At 36.3% G+C, this 2,500-nt stretch overlaps 1 protein-coding gene across 1 annotated transcript in view; it reads right to left on the bottom strand.

Annotated features, from left to right (window-relative positions):
* Positions 1 to 2,500, bottom strand: part of LOC144960555 (membrane metallo-endopeptidase-like 1) — a 50,056-nt gene that overhangs the window by 303 nt on the left and 47,253 nt on the right. Inside the window, exon 12 of the mRNA XM_078893765.1 lies at positions 1,669 to 1,720. Coding sequence (XP_078749891.1) covers positions 1,669 to 1,720 — 52 coding nt within the window. The remainder of the gene's footprint in view (positions 1 to 1,668; positions 1,721 to 2,500) is intronic.

Below are 2,500 nucleotides of genomic sequence, written 5' to 3' on the forward strand. Positions count from 1 at the left end.
ATATTAGTCAAGCGAAAACAGTCTTATCAAACATGATCAACAAATTGTATTGAGACTAAACCATAATTCAAACATTAAAAATCAGGCTTTTATAATTATACATATTTTAATTATTCTTAATGTCCTTTATTCACCCCATAGGGGAATGTTTTCTTTATGATCTATTTCAAGGGAAGACTGGAATAACCCAGGCATCAGACGCAGTGCATTGCCGCAAATTGAGCTAGCTCAAGGTCACACAGAGAATCGGCGAGTGATTGAACTCGGTACCATTCCGATAAGAAGCAAAAACCGTACGACTGAGCCATGCCTTCTCAGATAACATAATACTGTTCCATAAAAACAGACAGTTATTCCTGAAAACTGTAGGGAGGAAAAATAACAACCAGAGATTTGAGTGAGTGTGGTAGCAAAATAGAAAGAAATGGTTGATTACTGGCATAGCGTGTGTGTCGAACACACCAAGCAGGACTCTCTCTCTCTCTCTCTCTCTCTCTCTCTCTCTCTCTCTCTCTCCGTCTCTCTCTCTCTATCTCTCTCTCTATCTTTCTCTCTCTATCTCTCTCTCTCTCTCTCTCTCTCTATCTTTCTCTCTCTATCTCTCTCTCTCTCTCTCTCTCTCTCTCTCTCGTCTGTGGTATAGTACGCAGCAGGCACTAAATACATCCACGTCTAACGGAGCGTGTAGGTAGAGTGATTATATACCTGGCTTAATCATGTTTGTCTCTGACGCGACAAATACAATGACTCTTTTCTTTTAGGTCGCCGTTCGAAAAGGAATAAAAAACTTAATGTTTTTTGAGGCACGAAATAAATCTCTTTTCCTTTCTTTTCTGTTGGTTCTGTTCTTTGACGTTACGATTATTATTTTTACTTTTAATTTTTTTAAAATTTTATGTCACCACGTAAATGAATTTATATCGAGCAGAATAGTACTGTCGGAAATCTGACAATTGTCGGAAGATTTACAGGCCTGTTAAATGGATGGAATCGGCTGAGTTGGAATCCATTGATGAGAAAAAAAAAAGATTAGAAAACCTGATAAGGGTAAGGAAGTTAGAAGGAAAAAGAACTTCTGACCGGCAGTGATACAATTTGGACAGGTTGGCAAAATGGATTGGGCGGAAGGGAGCAACTTCACGTTGTATAAGATGTAGAAGAAAAAAAATCGTGGGGTGGAGAGCATTGATTGCCAATACATAGAACCACGGCAAAACATGAATGGTTTTACACTTTAAACTGGCAATGCTGTATATTGCTCGCATTTGATAACAGAGGAGTCGAACCACAGTAGCACCCATTTAATCGGCTATGTGATCTTGTGGCATGACACCCGTTTTCGGATCGGAAGGTCCTGGGTTCGAGCTTCTGTTGGCTCATAGTTGAGCCCTTGGAAAAGGCTCCTTACTCACATTCTCTCACCTTACTCTGGTGTAAAATGAGTACCTGGCCTATTACAGCGATGTCTTTGTCCTAAAACAAATGTAATATCACTTAACAGGCGTTATCTCACGTCTTACATGTTACGTGTTGCTGCTGGCCAGGAACCCCTTGTAAAGGGCTTTGAGCTAGTTTAGTGGAGATCTCACTATATAAAAGCTGAAGTTTTATTTTTTTTAATCACTGAAGCCACATTGCTATTTTCTTTGAAAAAAAATATATGCTTACCTAGGAAATTCCTCATCAAAGTATGGATTTTGCAAGAGCCCCATTGGTATTGCTGGTGACGAAAGAAAGTTGTTCATCTCTAAGGGGAATCCAATTTCTCAACATAGCTTAATTAATACCGAAGCAACATTGCCGTTCAGAATTCAATTTCTACTTAAAAGTATAAATTGTTGTTATATTTGTTTTGTTACGGATTTTCCTTTTTTTTTCTTTCTTTTTGTTTTCATTCTTTCTTTTTTGTTTTTTGTTTGTTTTTGGTTTCTTTCTTTCTTTTTTTTTGGTGTTGTTATTTTTTTCTAAAGTTGCGAAACTGATATTCGTTGTATGGTAATGTCCACATAACATCCATTTTATTTACCATTCAATGTTTTGACACGAGACCGATTCAATATGACTTGTCATGGATTTTTTATAATTATTTAATCTAAATATTCAGGGTAGTAATGCTTAACTTGGCTATTTCGTGACACACAATCTTTTTTTTAGGTATACATGTGTAGAAACAATGTGTTAGCTTGTATGGCAATGAAAGCACAGAGATTACAAGTATTGAAGGTTGTAGCTTTATATGGTTATTTAGAGGTAATGGAAACACAAAGATTACAAGTATTGAAGGTTGTAATGCTTTATATGGTTATTTAGTGGTAATGGAAACACAAAGATTACAAGTATTGAAGGTTGTAGCTTTATATGGTTATTTAGTGGTAATGGAAACACAGAGATTACAAGTATTGAAGGTTGTAGCTTTATATGGTTATTTAGTGGTAATGGAAACACAAAGATTACAAGTATTGAAGGTTGTAGCTTTATATGGTTATTTAGTGGTAATGGA

This window comes from Berghia stephanieae, chromosome 15 (genome assembly GCF_034508935.2).
Source record: "Berghia stephanieae isolate SIO BIC M18660-M18661 chromosome 15, UCSD_Bste_1.3, whole genome shotgun sequence".
Classification (NCBI taxonomy): Eukaryota; Metazoa; Mollusca; class Gastropoda; order Nudibranchia; family Aeolidiidae; genus Berghia; species Berghia stephanieae.